This window comes from Empidonax traillii, unplaced genomic scaffold (assembly GCF_003031625.1).
Source record: "Empidonax traillii isolate 1590-97213 ecotype Southwest subspecies unplaced genomic scaffold, ASM303162v1 scaffold118:size1038473, whole genome shotgun sequence".
Lineage (NCBI taxonomy): Eukaryota > Metazoa > Chordata > Aves > Passeriformes > Tyrannidae > Empidonax > Empidonax traillii.
In genome coordinates, this window is record NW_020955311.1 from 25,815 (window position 1) to 43,005 (window position 17,191).

The 17,191-nt window shown below is 42.2% G+C and overlaps 1 protein-coding gene across 2 annotated transcripts in view; it reads right to left on the reverse strand.

Moving 5' to 3' along the window:
- Positions 1-770: 770 nt before the first annotated feature.
- The window catches only part of ALG6 (ALG6 alpha-1,3-glucosyltransferase), a 20,290-nt gene continuing 3,869 nt past the window's right edge, over positions 771-17,191 (reverse strand). The window contains exons 1-15 of one of the 2 annotated variants that reach the window (XM_027883128.1): positions 16,538-16,664; positions 15,779-15,890; positions 13,491-13,575; positions 11,641-11,730; positions 10,867-10,955; positions 9,018-9,100; positions 8,358-8,422; positions 6,283-6,468; positions 5,909-6,044; positions 3,918-4,003; positions 3,535-3,619; positions 2,378-2,448; positions 2,019-2,087; positions 1,425-1,623; positions 771-1,265 (exon numbers count right to left, since the gene is read on the reverse strand). In XM_027883128.1, coding sequence (XP_027738929.1) covers positions 1,068-1,265; positions 1,425-1,623; positions 2,019-2,087; positions 2,378-2,448; positions 3,535-3,619; positions 3,918-4,003; positions 5,909-6,044; positions 6,283-6,468; positions 8,358-8,422; positions 9,018-9,100; positions 10,867-10,955; positions 11,641-11,730; positions 13,491-13,575; positions 15,779-15,860 — 1,524 coding nt within the window. In that variant the 5' untranslated portion in view covers positions 15,861-15,890; positions 16,538-16,664 and the 3' untranslated portion in view covers positions 771-1,067. Of the gene's footprint in view, positions 1,266-1,424; positions 1,624-2,018; positions 2,088-2,377; positions 2,449-3,534; positions 3,620-3,917; positions 4,004-5,908; positions 6,045-6,282; positions 6,469-8,357; positions 8,423-9,017; positions 9,101-10,866; positions 10,956-11,640; positions 11,731-13,490; positions 13,576-15,778; positions 15,891-16,537; positions 16,665-17,191 lie in introns of those variants that run through there. The other variant, XM_027883127.1, reaches the window with a different exon arrangement.

A 17,191-nucleotide genomic window follows, 5' to 3' on the forward strand; every position in this document is an offset into this window, starting at 1 on the left:
CTGCATAAATACACTGAGCTGGGAGCCACTCCATTGACAGGGCTCATAACTGACACAGTTGGAAGTTCCCAGAACAGCTGATTCACACACTGACACTAATGGCAGTGACAGGCTGGAATGTGACAGCACAGCCAGGGCAGGGGGAAGCCTCTCAACAAGGATGGGGGCTTATTTTAATATATATATAGATAGACAGATACATAAGAAAAAGTACAGACTGACTTCTAATTAAACTATACGACCCTAAATTGCTTTATGATTTATCTTCTTCCTCCATGCTTTGTTATCTTTATAATTACTCAATCAATTTGCATTCTCTGAATTATTGGCAGTGGAGGCTGTGCTGCACCCAGGGACAAATTGCAGGGTTGAGTTCAGTTTACGTCTGCAAATTGCTGTGCAAGGAGGGGGGTTGTTGTGGGTTTGGGGGTTTTTTTCCCCTCGTACCTGGTTTCCAACTGCACTGCAGCACCTCAGCTTTTAGTGCAGGAGAAAGAAGAAGTTTTGGCTTTTCAGTCCTGGTGAAGACACAGCTGTTGAGTCCTAAGGCTGCAGAGGTGTTAGAACCACTTGGATCAGAGCTGCTGACCAACAGTGAAGGCACAAATGTCACGATGGAGGAAAGTTTGTGTCGTAAAACAATTCAGCAGCACAAATTCAGAGCTGCCAGTCCAGTGGTTCGACTTTACCTGCGTGACTTCCTTATGCTTTTGACGCTGGGAAAGGAACAAACGCCGTGTTACTTTTGCTAATACAGCAAATACGGGGTATTTTAGCATTAATTCAAAATTTGGTCCTTTATTTGGCATTTTAGGTTTACAAATGGTAACAAAAGTACGACACTTCTGAAGAAAACACACCAAATCATATTTCCAATGCTCTTCAACAGACTTCTCCTTTGAAACAGTCTTTGATTGTTTCATGTTTGAATAAGCCAAACGTGTTTCCTGACTTTCCCTGGGTTCCAGCAGTTGTGTCCATCCCAAACAGGTTCCCCTGCAGCACTGACAGCACTCACCAAACACACTCTGTCCTGCACACTTCAGTCCTGGATCTCCATAGGTGGATTAACTGATTTTCTTCTGGCTTTTGCTATTCTTGGAGTCCCAGAGTATCACAATGTTAAAATACACCAGAAATAATAAGAAGTGTAAGCAGGAAACAATGGACACGGACACGGGAAACAAATCCGGGAGGCTCTGGGGAGGAGGCACTGCAGCACTCAGGAGAGACAGGACACCCATCAGGGACAGGGAAAGGAGGAACTGGAAGATAAGGGATGACGAATTAGGTGTTGGTGATGTAACACCTCAAACAGGTGAGCTGTTACTGCATTGTTTGGGTGCTCTGTCACAGCCCCCTCCACTGACACTTCTGTGCTGGGAGGAGCTGCAACTCAGAGTTACAGCAATGAAATCGCTTACCAGAGTCCTGACAATCCTGGCAAAGGACTTAAACCAAGACACATATCCCTTCAGGGAAAGGGAGAATGCTTTGAGCTGCAGGTCCTCTGCTGAGGTCTTGTCCAGGATGGAGAAGGAGGCCAGGCAGGTGGCCAGGAATGCCGGTGTGGTCACGGCGTAGGGCAGGAGCAGCCCGTCCCGCAGCAGGAGAGGCAGCATGCTGGGAGCACGGTCATCCCAGCGTGAGGGCACAGATCCAGGGGTGTTCCAAAGAAAGCAAAGAGAAGAGGAAAACCAATAAATACATTTATCCTTACAGGAACTGAGGAAGAACATGGTGTTCAGAGAATCATAGAATGGGTTGGGAGGGACCTTCAAGCCCATCTCATTCCAGCCCCCTGCCACGGGAAGGGACATCTTCCACTATCCCAAGCTGCTTCAGCCTGGCCTTGGACACTTCTCTGGGCAATCTGTGCCAGGGCCTCACTACCCTCACAGGGAAGAATTTCTCCCCAGTATCCCACCTAATCCAGGTGGGAAGCCATTTCCCCTGTCCTGTCCCTCCATCCCTTGTCCAAACTCCCTCTCCAACCATGTTAATAGTTTCCAACTCACCTGAAAGTTGATACAAGTAAAAACCACGTGGCCATAAAGGGGATTTCATTTATGATTAAGCAAACTGGGCTAGAGTGAAAAGAGAAAAAACAGGGATCAGATCTTCCCTTATCAAACACGCCTTCCAGGTCCATGTGGGACATCCACATGGAACAGCAGCACTGGTGACTGTCCCCTCAGCCAGAGTGACACAGGACAGACCAGCCTGGCTGTACTTCACACCTTCATTTCCAGGTTATTCAGAAAAGCAAATGTGCAGAGCGTTTAAAGTTCAACATATTTAATATAGGTTAAAGAGCAGCATGCAATAAGAGCACAAGGAAAATCAAAATATATCCACAGGAAAATAATTTACTTACAGTGCCACCAGAAGAATGGATTTTTCATGGACTTGAAAGGAGAACAGGAAAAATGACAGGGCACAACTAACCTTAGGGAAGGAGGTGAGAGCTGGTTAGTGTGTGTGACTGCAATGCAAAGCTCTGCTTTAGTGTCTCTGGCACAGACTCCACATGGAGGCAGGAGCTCAATGATCTGAGTTTTCTAATTAACTGCTACATTTCCTTCAGTGCCATTTACAGGCACCCAGAGCAGCTCCTGGAACCACCCACACGTGCTGAAAACACTGGGTTTGAAAGTTGACCAGGATTAGTCAGAAAGCGCTTCATGCAGAGCCCTCACTCTCGCTCAGCTTCACCCAGAGCACCCCACCAAGGAAACACAATATTCACCCACACAGGCGCTGGAAAACCTCAGCCATGGTAAGAACTGCCCACCTTTTTGACATAAAACTTTGCTCATCGTCATGAACAGTTAATACACTAAAGTCAGTAAACTGGTTCGGGTTTGTTTTTCCTCCCACCAAATAAAAACACCACTGCAAAACACCAACTAAATCTTAGAAAGGGTAAGTGGGATTTCTAGGCAGTGTTGTGATATGCTCTCAAACGCTGCTCACATAAATTAAAAACAGAAATTATTTTGTAACTCTTGAAGCTTTAGAACCAGCTCCATATGATTTTTGATTTTTGCCAAAGTCATGGCAATGTGCTTCAATTCACTGGTATGACTAAGGAAAGGCAAACATTTGGGAAAACAGAATCATTTCATTTTCAAACCACTAATGAGCTCACAATGTCCATTTGGGGACTTTTTAATTGAATTTTGCAGCCAATGCAATAAGAAAAACTAACACTTTGGTAGCTAAACAAAAAGAGGAGAAATCCCAACTCTATATGAGGTTTTAATTGTATGGAATCTTCTAAAGACTCTTCAGAGGAAGATGATAAAATACAGCATTAAATAAAGAAACTGAGGCTAAATAAACAAGTCTGGGTTTAAAAGACAGGTCAGACCTCCTGCACATGTGCAAATAAAGCCTTTTTTAACCAATTCCTTCAGCATTTCATGGCACACACCCCTCTGTGCTCTGCAGCAACTGCTGTTGGAGCTGCTGGTCACACACCAGCGCTGAGGGGTGGATGGAAACAAGGAGCAATTCCAAACAAACACTTACCAAAGCAAATTTAAACCCTCTGAGGGAAGGCTGGACAGTGAGTTTGATACAGGCAGGAAGCAGGCTCAGGAATGTCACAGCAAAACTGGAGAGTTTTGTAAGAAAAACAATTTTAAATACATGAGCAACTACATCCAGTAATACTTCACTCTGTAGGCCCAGACTTGAATTTTTCACTTAGCTGAGAAACAGACCTGTGAGCTCTGACTTCTAAGAGCACTAAAAGGGGTAATGCATTGTATTTGCAAATTTTAACTGTTTCAACCAGGCAGCTTAAATCACCATATGGACAAGCAGGGAATTTTTCAGTTCCTAACAGCTCTTGGGAAAACCCTCCTCACTTGGGAGAAAAAGCTACCTAAAGCACTTAAGTTATGTCTTACCTGAGTTTGAGCTGGGTTTGAGGTGACACTACATTCTTTATCTTTATAAGGACACTTAGACTGCACCAAATATTGGCTACTTTATCCTGGAAGAAAATAAAAAGGTAATTATTGATAATTCCATTGATTTAAACTTATGTTTGTGAGAACAGCAGAGCTTGGGAGGTGGGGGTCGTTGGCTTTCTGCTCTGAGAGTGCAAAAAACACTTGCAGATGTACATCATATTCTTAGATGTACTTGAGCTTATTCTGAGTGGAAGTTTCAAGAGACTCAACTAAAACATGCTCTAAAATAACTGAGAAATTGTTCTTCAGCACAAGGGACAACTACTTAACTCATGAGACCACACATTCTGTGAGAATATGGCTCTGACACGGTGTCCCTGAGCAAACAAACACTGGCACATGGGAGTCCTTTGCAGGAGGATGCGGTGCTGGCCCATCTCATTCCTGCCTGGCTGTGCTCCGTGCCTGCCAGCACTGACAGAGTTAACCCCTAATAAATCAAGGAGTCTAAAGACATTAGCAGTTGTGCTAGGATCACTTTCCAAATTAAATCTGTAAGCACAGCTCGTGAAACTCATCCCCAAGCAGCTGCTGGAGGCACAGCTGTGTGGACAGAACACCACGGAGGCACCAGCACCACCAACTGAGCCACCTCCCTCACGGGCTCGCCAGCAACACGGGCTGTGCGCAGGATCCCCAGGGGACAGGGGGTTTGGCAGCACCAGCAAACACCACTTCACAGCCAGCACCCTTCCACAGCCTCAACAAGTGCTCCTGGGCTGCAGAGGGAGCCAAGCCAAAGAACCTGTCCCACACCCCCGGGCTGAGTTACTGGGCAGTGCTTACGTGGACAATTTCTCATTTTATCTGCATTAGCATCCAGCAAGTCACTGCCCTGAGCAGCCCAGGAAATATTTGGGCTAATATTAGACTAAAATCCTTCAGCTCTTTTGGACTCATTGGTTATTGACATTCACAGATTGCATTTTTAAACTTGGTACTGAATAAAAAGTGTGCTTTTTATTGCTTCACAAATTGCAAATAATCCCCACGGAAAAGGGTCATGTCGGGGGGGTTGTGAGGAGGGGTCTTTTTTGGAGAGGTTCTTTGGTGTTTGTTTGTTGGGGGTTTTAAATAAACTAGCAGAGAGTACACTAAGAACACTTCTGTACTACTGCCTTTGGTACGTCAACGTTAACTTCTGAAGAGAAAAATGCCAGCTGTGATATTATCTACATCTGAGAAAGATTGGAAGAATAATAAACATGAATTAAACTACGTAAGTATTTGCTTTAATCCCTGTGACAACACAACCTGAAATCCAAAGCTTCATTTTATTGGTTAAGCTTGAAGGTGAAGAATCTACTGTATAAGAGTGCAATACTGACTCGTGCCCTAATTAAGCAAAAGAGCAGCAACAACTCCCTGTGAGTTGGGAAATACTGGATTAATGCTGCAGGTACTCAGCACTTGGCAGCATGCAATTGTCCATAGCCTTAGGAAAAGCAGAACTGGCCTAAAACTTTTGGAAAATATGGTGGAAACTGGCACAAGGTGGGTCAAAAAGGAAGTTCTAGGCTGTACCCACAAGATTGTTTTAAATTCTTTTTTTAAAAAATACCACTGAAAAGAGCTGAGCAGAACCAAAGACAGGCTGACGCTGTTCACTTTCAAGGTTACATCTTCTGACACTGTCAATTACTATGGAATCTGTTTCAATGGAAAAATGTATGGATTGAAGTAGGGGTCTGATGATGGGATAAGTGTTGTCTACTGGTATAATATCCTGGAAGATGCCAGCTGAGCTGGGGTTAAACACTGGATTAAATAACTGGCAAGGACTGCCTGCTGAAGAAGCCTCTCGAATTACCCGTCCCGTGGTGTGTCTCCCCCATGAAATCCCTAAAGGTCACACTGAAGGTTTCTCAAGGGATCTAAGAATACAGGGCAGGGGCAGTGGGGTGGGGAGAAGAAAACATGCATGCCTCAAACAAGCCTCTGTCAATGGGAAAGAGTCTTCTGAGTACTTGCATGATTTGTTCCACGTCAGTGCCGAACGGGAGCCAGCAGGCAGCGAAGGACAGCACCACTGTCCCTGCCAGTTTGGTCAACAGCACCAACCTGGGCCCAAGAGAAGAAAAAAGCTCTCACTTGAGGAAAAGCAACCCAGCAGAAATACCTGCTGCCTTAGGTCTCAGCAGCAAATATTCATTTTGCAGGAGGGGAAGGCGTTACACAGGTATCTTCTGCTCCAGATGAATTCAGAAATGCCCACATGCAGATCAGGAGAATCCCACTCTCCATGCCAGGCTGCCCAGGCGTATTCCTGAGAAAGACAGAACAGTCTAAAGCCACTTACCCCTTTCCTTTCAGTCCCTTCTTGAAGCACTTGCCCAGTAAATAGCAAAAAAAGGGCAGGGAATGGTACAGCTCCATTTGCTTGTAGTTTAAGGCCAAGCAAAAGGCCACCGAGCCCAGGAGGTCCCAGTCATGGGACAAACAAAGGACACCCCACAAGGCAAAGCCGAGGCTCACTGAGTTGTATATGGTTTTTTATGTCAAGGACAAGACACACATCTCAGTTCTGCAAGTCAGTAATTAATGCCCTGAGGGACAGGCATAAATAGCTTGGAAAATTAGTTTTTCCAAGTTAGTTTTAAAAACACGTTGCCAGTCGTGACTGTTTCGTTCACAGAGGGAAATAATTTTACTTCTGCTTAAAATGTAATTTTTGTATTTCCAAGGCTTGATTCAGAGCTTGCACAGGTAAATATGAGGACAAACTATGTGTGTGTTAATTACATATATAAAGCATTTTCAGTCAACCAAGCTCTTGGTGACAGCACTATACAATATGCATCAGGGCAAACTTTCTTCTTGTATTTACATAATTAAGGACAAAGCTTTCCCAAGCTTCTCCTCCCAGCTCCCAAAAGATATGTGCAGAATATTCAAATATATCAGTGTTTAAATTATATATAATTTAGTTCAAGGACTTCTGAGGTTCTTGTGATTCTATTACACTCACAGTGCACCCTCATCCATGACCAGTTCCCTTAACTGCTAATCCTGCACAAACAATGAATAATAGTTACTAAAAGCAATGTTGCTGCCTTATGACTTTGAGAACAGGTTCACAAGATCAGTAAATTTGGAATAGACTAAGCCATGCTAACTATTAAATTGCCACAAAATATTAGCTTTGTCTTTTACTTGGTGTTCTTAAAAAAATGAGATAAACCAATAAGGCACAGAATCCCAGAATGGTTTGGTTTGGGAGCTATTTTAAAACTCATCTTGTTCCACCCCTTGCCATGGGCAGGGACACCTTCCACTAGCACAGGTTGCTCCAAGCCCATCCAACCTGGCCATGGACACTTCCAGGGATGGGGCAGCCACAGCTGCTCTGGGCAACCTGTGCCAGGGCCTCCCCACCCTCACAGGGAAGGATTTCTCCCTGATGTCTAATCTAACCCTGCCCTCTGGCAGTGGGAAGCCATTCCCCTTGGCCTGTCTCTCCAGGCCCTTGTAAACAGTCCCTTGCATTTCTTGTGCTGTCAGAAATGTCACAATACTTGGTTTCCTCTGTCAGTGGAGGAATGTGTGATGACACATCCAGACCGCCCACGTTGCTTTCAGCCCACTCCCATTTCCCACTCCCAGTGCCCGGGTGTATTTGACAGCTCATTGATTTCCCATCAGCAAACTCCCACCAAAAGGCCCTGATCTTGCAGCAGTTCAGGTTAAGCAAATCTTTGACTTCCTGGGAGCAGGCACAGGGGGTGACACTGTCCATGTTAGAGTGGCAGGGCTGGGACAGCCCCCAGGGGCTCTGCAGGACATCTCTGCTTCCACTGCACCCACCCAGCATGAGGTCAATTGGCAGCATTTGCTTGTTCATGTACAAAACCAGGACAAAGCCAGAATTCTTATTAAAACACACCCTGTGAAGGTGTCTGCACCAACAGGGACCAGTGAGCCCTGGACTGACCTCACTTCACTGTGAAGCCAGGACACAACAGCACATTTTCCAGAAATGAACGTCTCCCACAGCTCCTCCTGACACTCCTGTGCCATCCAAGCAGATCTGAGGTGACTCCCTCTCCAAACACAAATCACAGGAGCACAGACCATTGTTCTCTTCCCTGTCACAGCACCTCTGGTGTTGTTTGCAATAAAGTTACTGACAGAAATACGAGCTGGAGGCATGGAAAGAATTATATTCATGTTTGGATTGATTTGTCCCAATATCAGTAATTTTTATCTCAAATATGTCTCAGACTTACAGATTTTTTTGATATCTCTGCTTTGGGGTGGCAGAAGCCCCTCAGATGAATTCGTATGCAAAAATAACCCTGTGCCCAGCCAACAAAAAGTGCTAAAAACAGTGTTACTCCATAAACACAAATTCATCCCAGTGCAGAACAAGGATACTGGAAGTGTCCATGGTCAATAAGAATGAGGCCTGGATAAAGCAGGATACAGAGAGCACTGGAAACCTGGAAAGAAGGATCAAAAAAGAGAGGGGACAAATCATTATTCCCAAATTAGACAGAGGAACTTACACCTCTCCAGTACCAAAATATGCCCCTCCTTGGTGCACCCTATTTGTAGGAATCTTATTCTTTACAAGTAATCATCTGTCAGGAACATTCTGAGGAATAAAAAAGGATAAACATTTTCCATAAATGAGAAGATATTGAATATTGCCTGTCCTTTGCAAACAGCTCCAAAATCACCCACACCCACCCCAAACCTTAAGCCATTGCAAAAAACAGGAGACTTATTGTTCCAAAATGTATTGAATCTGTGAGGAGTGTGCAAGACAAAGCAGTTCCCAGATCCCCCTGTGTCACACCAGAATCTTGCTTTTACTACTCAAGTAACGAATTCAGAAAGAAATATAATTCAGGAATTCATGGCTACTAAATTTCAGACCATCTTGTTATTAAAATAATTGCTGTAAGATAAAATAATGACTTTTTTAATCTTTTGAACTGAAAAGCCTTTAATTAACTCTGTTACAGTTCTACCCTGTTCTGTGTTTTCTTTGTTTAATTTACACATACACATACACACACACCAGGTACTTGCCTTCTTTTTAGCAGATGTTTCTTTCAAGGAAGAACAATATAAAATAACTGCAGGAATATAAACCAGCAAATCAGCAACAAACACTGCAAAATAAAGATGAACTTTACATTAGAATCCTCCTGGGAGGAGACAAGGACAACATACAGGCAAGTGAGCACTAAAATATCAGAAAGTTCTTCATCGGAATAAACTGGGCAGTTCCACTTCAAAGGACAAAAAGAAACAGGTCCACAGAATTTGATCTTGTTAATGTGTGTAAGGCTCATTTCTGATGTCCCAAAGCTGTTGCTTCCACGTGTTCAGCTGTCCTGGCTCCTGGCACAGCCTCAGTCACACAGGGAGCACACTCTAGTTCCTCACATGCCAAAACCAGGGAGGCATTTGGGAATGCCCCAAAGAAATCGGCTCTGACTGGATCCAGGCAGGTTCTCTGATGAGACAGATACTCTGGGGGCACAACTAAGAAGCTCCAGATTGTAAGAATCTCTGTGTGAATTAGTGATGTGGGTCAATAGACTAAAACTGGTGACTTGGCTTTGATAACCTACCCACAGCAAGTATTTGTAAGAGTTGAAAAGAAAACAGAACCAGTAGGTTCCCCTGCCTGGGATTCTGCCAAGGAGGTGAATTCCCTTTGAGCCTGAGAAAAAAAACTCAGATTATTTTTAAAAAACAGTTTCCTAAAATGTGCAGTGGTTCCAAGAGGGAAGGTGTACTTTGCCTCCTTTTAGCCAAGGCCCTTGGAAGAAAATGTTTCAATATCTCAGTTACTCAGTGATGAATTGTTTTGCCAGCTTAAGCCACAACTAAACAAATATACCCAAAGTGTTAGCAAAACAAATACACTGATCCTTCAAATAAAGCTGACATTGACCACTCTGAATTATTTTAATGCATTCTTCTAATGGTTACTGTTAAAAAGTGTTTATCAGCTCTCTAGATCCATCAGTGGTTTGTCAAGTGAGTTGATTTCAAAATTAATAAAGACCATTTCAAGGGTAATTAAGTTCTAGTGATTTTTATTTTTTTTCAATTCAATCAATTACCAGAGACCAGACTGAGAGGTTTGTGAAGTACAGAAAAGCTATTGAACAACAAATTCTGCTGCTGTAATCAGAAAGCATTTTGTGGAACTTGAGTGTTAGGAAAAGCAACACAGGTTTAAAATGAAGGAAAACAGAAACAGTATAAGAGTTCATTGGACACATTGTTTGCTGTTTTCCTGATACAGTTAACAAATAAGGGTATCTACAGATTTTTTTCTGTACTCCTTTCATCATTTTCTTTGTAGTGGCAGTTCAACATAACAAGAGAGTCACAAGAGTGACTGCAGGAAAATGAAATTCAGAATAGATGTAGTAAAATAAATTTTTACTTTTTTGTTAACAGTATAATATCAAATGTCTTTCCCTTTGAGATCAAGTATCCAGCTCATAATAAAGATCTCTGAGACCTCAACTGGCTGTTAAGTCAGTGAATGCCAGTTTACATGTAAATTAATTTTAATATAAAAAACCAAGTTCGGCTAAAAATAAAAAAGATAATTTATCAGAAGGGAAAACAAGAATATTATTTTCAAAATTAAAAAATGAGTCTATGCTACAAAAACTAGCACTGTTTCAGAGTTTTTAATGAATCAATCGGGCTGGAAAATTGTTAGTGTATTTTATGTTTATCATGATGGCAGAAGAGGAAAGAACACAGGAGTTTGGTTCATAAATGGACCTGCACAACCACCTGAGTTAAAGAACTGAGAATAAAGCAGCCAAACCAGAGAAGCTGCACATTAAACACATTAAATGAGTGAGACAAATGTGCAGGGCCATCCCAAGGACTGTGATCTCCCTACCTGTTGTCCTCATAAAGAGTTTGTGTGGCTGACTCTCGTAGCCCCGGGAGCTGTGCAGGGCAACCCAGTCAGGATTTATGAACTTGGCACTGGAAAACAAAGTACAGACACGTCAAAATGCAGACAGTTCTCATTTCCCTTTACACTCCTCTCAGCAATAAAGATGACATGCCCAGGAGCATATTCCAAGAGTTAAGATGAATGAGAAGAAATATTTCAAAGAGCAATAGTGATCAATGAGAGATTTTCCTCATCCCCCAGATCAGCTTACACTATAAACTACTTCACAATTAAAAAAACCTAATCTTTGGAAACAGTAAAAAGGGAATACAATATTTATTAGAACAAAGCAACCACCTTCAGTCTGGTTCCACTGACTTTTAAAAAAACAATTGTAAATACCTTTCATACTCAAGTATTAAATATAAACCATTTACAGTTCACATAGATGCCCCACATAACTCTGCCTGTGCTCTTTAACCTACATTCTTATTCCATAAGTCTCATTCCAACGGCAGTAAAGCCCTTGTGGAAAAAGTATTCCAATAACAGAATTCTATTTACATGATATCCACTCATCAAATGACACAGGGGCTCTCCACACAGGAGAGCTTTCCCAGGCAATGCACCCAATTCCTACAGCACTTTTTCCCTGGGCACCACTGATCCAACAGGGGAAAGCTGAATATCCAAGCCACATCTGAAGCTGCTAAAATTTACAGACCTGGCAAAAAGGAGAATGTAACAGAGAAGTATTTGAAATCCTGAACTTACATGTAAGCACAGACAAAACTGTGATAGGCTGTGAGAGGTGGATAATCAAGGCCCCAGTACAGGAGGTTGTTATCACTTGTGTTGAAGTACCTAGAAAAAGTAAAATTAAAGAAGTATCTACATTTCCAGCTTGCTTTTGGCCCAAGAAAGAGGCTGAATGCTAAATGTTTTCAAAATCCAAACCAGAAAGTAGCAACTTGTGTAAATGCTTAATTTTACTGCAAACAAAGAAAATCTCAAGCAACAAAACAGCAAAAGTGACTCAGAGTTCACGCGTTTGTGGCTGCAGAGCAGGTTTAGAAAAGCTGCTAAAGTTCGTTTCTCTGGAGAAGGAAAATCCTACTTCTCCCTCAGAACTCAGGTGGACTACATGCAAGAAAGGAAAAGGGTTTTCCCATTTGTGATCCCACTGTGTCAGTATTTCTATGGAAGGCTGGCAGTTCAAACTGTCACCTCTTCCGAGAGAGAAACAGAGGGTTTTGTCCAAGGCAAAGTTACAACAACAAGGCATCAGACCCTTTCTATCTCCCAGTGAAACACTGACTACTCTGCTCCAGCTGCCACGGGGCAAGCTCAGGCTTTTCCAGTTTCTCTCTTCAAATGCAGTCAATTTTTGACATTTATTATAGTAAATGATATTTCTTGAATTCTTTATGAGCTGCCTGAAGTGTCTTATGAACTGATGATAAATCACATTTCTTAGAGTTGCATCTCTGCTTCTCATCCTACAATTCAAGATTGCTCATGCCAAGGCAGTGCAGATTCTTTATGCAGAATGTAACGGTTTGCAACTTACAGTGAACTTTCCAGTTCGGGGAGTTTATTTTTTTAATTTTACCTTCCATAAACTCATAGTTTCAATAAAAAACCCAACCCGCATATCCAGTAATATTAATCAAGAAAGCCTTCAGAGTTTTAATTAGCAGTAGGATAAGAATGTTCTTAAAGCAGCCTTTAATAAATAATGTCAAGACTTTAAAGAACAACATAAATAAGAATTAAGTTCTCGAATGTAATCCCTTGCATAGATGTACTTTTCCCAATGCCCAAAACTGAATATGACTTTGCTGTATTAGAGGTTGAATTCCCAGAGCAGACCCAATCCAAACCCAAAAACTTCCATTATAAATATCAAATTACATAAATGATAAAAACAGAGAGCAAATACACCAGGACCAAGATGCCCACCTGGCAGCCCATCAGCTAAACTCAGCCTGCAAGAGTTTCATCTGGCCCCTGGGAATGCCTGCAAATAATGGCTGCTATAACTCCTAATTTTAAGTAAATATAGTTCAGTGGATCAGCAGAGTGGATCAAAGCTGCCAACTCCATTATTATGGAATATCCCTTATCCCGGGTTTGGAAACGACAATACAGATACAACAGGATGATCTGAGGTCACCATACAGAGCCACCTGCAGAGTTCACAGATATTTACAGAAATACAATTGAATTAACATCCTATTCTGTCATACCAGTCTGTTCCCCACCAGCTGAGGGAAAACTACACCAGACAAACACCACCACTGTTCCTACTGGAAGATGACCTGGAATTCCATATATTCCAGTTTGTATTGTATCATATATATGGACTAAATAATTTTTACTGTTCCGTGCAAGATCTAAGGAATATCAGAATTAAGATAAAAAGAAATAAAATACTTGGAATAATTTTCCTTCTGTTTTAAGTGATCTGTACAAATTAAGGTCGCTATCCTTACATCTACATTCCAGTCACTCAGAATCTAATAGGAACATGGGTGGGAACAAAGAACTCAAGAGGTGTAAAACACAACCAAAATTTCAGTACATTCACCCTTTGTAAACTGAGCTCCACCAGCACCACCTACCACTGCCTGATGGGTAAATTGTAAGTAATTTCTTGCCAGTGCCTCTGAGCTTCATAGTCTCCATACATAGGTGGTTTTCCTGCACCTACAAAAATAGGACAAAGTGGTCAGGAATTATTTGGTTTATACAGATTGCTTTCCCTCAGTTATGTACTGCATTTTAATATATTACTGATTTTATTCTCCTTTTTCCTATGGCACTGGAGAGCAAACAGAGACTGCTGTGCAGTCTAACAGGGAGGACAAAAAAGTTATGAGTTCTCTTGGCTTTCTGGATATTTCTGCAATAAGCATTTATCAAGGCACTGTGCAGTGAAGAACTGCTTCCTCATCTGACAAAAAAAATCATTTCCAAGTGTAGATGAAAAATGGGGCACTTTCCCTGATTTTGTGTGAACTACTGCACTTCCTCAGTACGTGATAACTGTCCATGTTCTCACCTGTGTTCCAGCCACGCTGTGGGACCTTGCTATTAAAATCAAAAACCAGCCTTTTTCATGGAAAAAATAAGTTTTATCAATGCAAACACTTCAGTGTCCACTCAAATAATTCCCTCCCTGGAAGGTTAACTGATACTGGCAGCATGTTAAACACCTTCACAGAGTTTATTTACTTCTATTAACCTGCTTATTGAGAACAGAGACTGGACTGATTGTACTCCCAGAGAAATATTGACACAAGTCAGACAGAGATTTAAGAGTTTCCTTAAAATATAGGAGAGCCATCTATATTTCTTCCCATGATCTATGTTTGTGGGAGTCCCACAAGCTCAGATATCTACTATTTATCCCCAGAAAGTGGAAAGGACATATTATCTCTGCTAATTTATTCCTGGGTGGTAGAGAGAGTAGATTATCTCCGCTATATGACACATTCAACCTAGAGTTTCCTAAATAAGTGAGGTCACCGGGGAACAGGAGTTTGATCAGTGTCAGTTCTGGAGCTATAAATCTAGTGGAACAAAAAATCTGCCATAGGATTAGTGAAATTCAAGATTTTAATCCAAAGTTTGATTATAAAAAGCCAAATACAGACTGATCAGTTAGCTTAAGAATGCATATTCAGCTTCCATCTACAGCAAGCACAGAGTATACTGACAAACGGGGTTAAAAATTAATAAAACCCCAATATTTTATTTTAAAAGGGTTGCTATCAGATTTTCCTATTCCTAAAGGAGTTACAAGATCATTGTGTAGGAAATAAAAATTTTAAAATTGCTATTGTAGTTTAGGTATTATTTTAGAAAATCTTTCAAAATCTTGATGGATTTAAATCAAGTTTTTAAAATCCTGTTAGCAGTGGAATTGTAAATACTTGCAGTGCAAGAGAAATTCAGTGTTGTGTGGCAAAAGACGGTGTTTTCTGCCTAGAGGTGGGTGAAAGAGCCCCAGTTACCTACAGATCTCTCAGAATGGCATTTTCAGAAAGCAAACTCAAACCAAACAACTGGGCAAGCAACTCAGGTTCAACAAATTCCTTCAGCTGAATGAAGCCCAGGAGTCACCAGTTTTTATCACCAGAATAACTCCTGAGCTCCAGCCACTCAGGGCATGAGGCTCCAACTGACTGAACAGAAAACCAGAGCTGCATTAAACTGAGCCTGTGATCCTTTGAACTGATGAAGGTTGAACATAACGGTTCTTTTTTTATTTTTTTCCTCAGTTTGCAGAGAGCAAGCTTTGAGCAAGCTTATGCTACATGGGAATGGCATTGAGAGGCCTGGAAAGAAACTCGCTAATTCTTTGCAAGTGTTCTGACACGGGGAGGAGAAAAACTCATCCATTAACAGGATGCAGCTGTAGCTCAGGCTGTAAACAAGCTCAAGGAAGCCCAGCTCCAAGGCAGAGTAATCCCTCACTCCACGTCACCTTTACACCGTCTTCATTAGCACCACTGGAGTTTTAAAACCATAATTTATATTTAGCTGTCTGATATCGAATCTAAAGGACAACAGCAAACAAATCTACATTTGGACTGCAATATTCTGCACATAAAGGCACAGGGGAGAACAGCCACATGTTCAGCCTAAAACATCACTGACCACCACCACTCCTCAAAAAAAAAAAAAGTTGTGGTGTTTTTCCCTCAGTGTTTTGTTCCAAGCAACTGTGATGTTAATCACTGCACACTTCAAAAAACAAGAACAAGGAATTCTGAGGGAAATCAGGAGGCACTAAAATATGATGACACTCGAAATAACACAGTTTCCTATTTATGATTTTCCACAAATAAAAAGTTTCCTTTAATTTACCCCAAGGTCCATAGCTCAGCCGGTGAAGGTGCATTACCTGAGTAGGAGCCCAGTGACACAGCCCAGCGCACAGTAAGTGCCAGTAACACCGTAACTGTCATTAAGCTCCACTTCTCCATGGCTGCTCTTTGTGACAAGCCAAAAGGGACCTGAAAAAACACCACAAACATCGCTACAGTACCATCCACGGGGTTGCTCCTTAGGGATCACTGCTAGTCCTGGTTTATGTCACTTGGTTTCTCATTTGAGAGCACCACTGCCAAATTATGCAGAGTGCAGATCCAGGATAGGCATCACCGCTGGTGTAAAGGGATTACAAGTGATTTAAATGAGGGCTGATCTCCCAGCTCCTACTTGACCACATTAAGGATCCAGTAACAGTAAGAAACACTGCGAAACCTGGAAAAATTCAAGGCCACATGCATACACTCAGAAAGCAAAAAACAGGAAAATGATTACGTTGCCCTGCGTAAAAAGCAAAAACAAAACAAAAGAAGCCACTAACTAACATGCAAAATTTGACCCAAAGAAACAAAAATACTTTCCCTTCTATAAAATACATCTGCCCTTCCCTTCCAGGTCATCAGAACATTTATTAACTAATTACACTTTTTTAATTCCTATATAACACCTACAGACTCCTCCATCTCTGTTCCTCTCATTTACTTCTGCCATCCTCTACTTTTGGAACAACTGTTGTTTTTCTGAGACACTGAACTTCTTTCTCTTTCTTCAATAGTGGTTCTTGAAATAATTCTTTCCTACTTAATTTTCAGCTTTAATAATTATCCCATACCTCCTGAAACAAAAAGCCATGCTTTTGTTAGAATCTAGAGCACGAACCTCTAGTTTCTACTATCCTGTGGGTAACAATATTAAACAAGGAAGAGGTTTTAGGGGACGATAAAGCTGGTTTGGTCAGTCCCAAACTTTTCACCTTCTGTCTCTGCCTGTGCAACACCTGAGGGTCTCTATAGTGAGATGCCATCTGGAAGCATATGGCGACAATCCCTCAAAAACCCCACTATCCTTCTGCACTGCCCACGACGAAGATAAACAGCACCAACACAAACCACCCACTCCTGGCCACAGGGACGCTGACAGAACCCAACCAGCGATGCACAGCGCTTAATACAGCTTGCTTTAAATCAGCACACATCTCAGCAGCGCCTTTCCCTCCTCAAAAACGCGAACGCTGAATGAAGAACTTAAATCTGTTGCAGCGATACTCGTCTGTGACCCTGCTCTTCCACTCACCCTGGTCTGGAGGTGCTTTTACTCCTCACAGTCCCTCATCTCCCCCATAACTCACTCACCCCGCTCTCAGATGCCACTCGCACCCTTTAACACCCCCGGCCTCCTCAGAGACCCCAGGATAAGCTGTCGCTGGGGGACTCGTGCCCAGGGCTCCCTGCGAGTCCGCCCGAGCTGCTCCCACCCGCCAGCGGAC